This window comes from Babylonia areolata, chromosome 27, assembly GCF_041734735.1.
Source record: "Babylonia areolata isolate BAREFJ2019XMU chromosome 27, ASM4173473v1, whole genome shotgun sequence".
NCBI lineage: Eukaryota > Metazoa > Mollusca > Gastropoda > Neogastropoda > Buccinidae > Babylonia > Babylonia areolata.
This window is the reverse complement of record NC_134902.1, coordinates 36,263,507-36,265,381: the sequence shown is the minus strand read 5'-3', so window position 1 is coordinate 36,265,381 and position 1,875 is coordinate 36,263,507. Positions and strand designations below refer to the sequence as shown.

The following is a 1,875-nucleotide window of genomic DNA, read 5'->3' as shown; positions in this document are numbered from 1 at the left end:
TTGACAGACAGACAGACACACACACACACACACACACACACACCATGTCCCCACCACACTTCCCCCGGTCCCCCTGCCCCTCCCCACCCCATCCCCCCCACCTGCCACCCACCCACAACGGTGAAATCATCATCCACATCCTTCAAGACTCCCCCGCACCCCCTCCACTTCCCCATCCCCACTCACCCACCCACCCACATCCGCACCCCCACATCTTCCCAGCATCGACGGATCACCCCTCCCCCTCCCCCACACCACCTCTTACCCTCCCACCCACCCCCACCGTCGATCAGTCAAAGCTCATCCAAGTTCTTCCTCATGAACGCCACTGTCTGTTTCCTCGGAGGGTACATCACCAGCCTCGGCTCGTTCCCTGCTCGAGACTCGCCGTTTCGGCTAGTTCCGGAACCCGAGGACATGTTCGTGAGAGATCGGCGGTAGTCGGAAATCTTCGGCGGTGTCAGTTTTTCGTCTCGGCCAGTCTTGCGCGCCGACCTCCGCCGTTGACGTATATGGGCCAGCGGCAGGGTGGCCACTGGGAAGTTGTCGATCTGCAAGAACGAATGTTGTTGTGTTGTTGTTGTTGTTGTTGTTGTTGTTGTTGAATAAAAGTCCAAGCCCTAATCTTATGCAAACACGCATTCAGAAACACACACACACACACACACACACACACACACACACACACACAGTCACTCACCTCTGGAGAAATGCACACAGACATACGCACACAGACACAGACACATACATACTCACACACACACACACACACACACACACACACACACACACACCACAACACAACACAGATACACTCCAAACACAATACAAACACCCCGTCCAGGCCCCCACCTCCTCCCCCCTCCCCCCACACCTACACCACAAACTCTCACCTCCGACCTCCCTCCCCTCTCACTCAGCAGCACAGCCTTCTTCCCGGCCAGGGGATCGAACCCAGGCCAGCGGGCCCAGCCCGTGGAGCCCTTGGAGGAGGCGGGCAGGGTGGAGCGGAAGTGACCGGCCCGCTCCTTGACCAGTGTGCCCATGACACAGTGACGGAACGTCCGCCAGCTGCTGTCCCTTCGATAGCGCTGGATGATGGCTTTGGTGCTGGGGATTCTGAGAGAAAGAAACAGTACAGCAGATTGGAGGTTCAGTTTCATCAGTTTTCTGTTTCAGTTTCTCAAGGAGGCGTCACTGTGTACATGGGTACACGCACATCTGCTGAGGCAGATTCCCTCGACCAGTAGCAATAACCCAACAACGTGCTTAGTCAGGCCGTGGGTGCTGGCGTATGTCAGTATGTTGTGTGTATAGCTCTATCAGAGTGGATTTCTTTTGCAGAATTTCGCCAGATGACAACACTCTCGTTGCTACGTGTTCTTTCTCAGTGCGTCAAGGGCGTGCTTGCTACACGGGACCTCGACGTTCAGGTTGGTCTTCCAGTCCAACTTGGGAGAAAGAGCGAGAGCTGGGCTCGACCCCAGACCATAACGGATTCTGTATTGGGTAGATGAGCGTCTTAACCATTCTGCCACCTTCCTCCTTAAAGGATAAACTTTCCAGATCAGGATCCACCCCCTTTACCCGATCATCGAAAACTTCACTATACCACAGCTACAGCCCTGACAAATGTGGCTTTGATTAAGGGCGCAGGAAGATGAAGGTGGCGGAATGGTTAAAAGACACTCCTCTGCCCGATACAATGTCCGTCAGGGTCTGGGTTCAATTCCAGCTCACGCCCTTCCTCCCAGGTTTGTCTGGGGAAAAAAAATCAAATTGAGCGTCTAGTCATTTGGATGAGGGCGATAAACCTAGGTCCCGTAAGCAGCACGCACTTGGCGCACTGAAAAAGAACCCATGGCAACACAAGTG

At 54.6% G+C, this 1,875-nt stretch overlaps 1 protein-coding gene across 1 annotated transcript in view; it reads right to left on the bottom strand.

Moving 5' to 3' along the window:
• Positions 1-292: 292 nt before the first annotated feature.
• LOC143301349 (uncharacterized) overlaps positions 293-1,875 on the bottom strand; it is an 18,082-nt gene continuing 16,499 nt past the window's right edge. The window contains exons 10-11 of the mRNA XM_076615569.1: positions 894-1,119; positions 293-551 (exon numbers count right to left, since the gene is read on the bottom strand). Coding sequence (XP_076471684.1) covers positions 294-551; positions 894-1,119 — 484 coding nt within the window. The 3' untranslated portion in view covers position 293. The remainder of the gene's footprint in view (positions 552-893; positions 1,120-1,875) is intronic.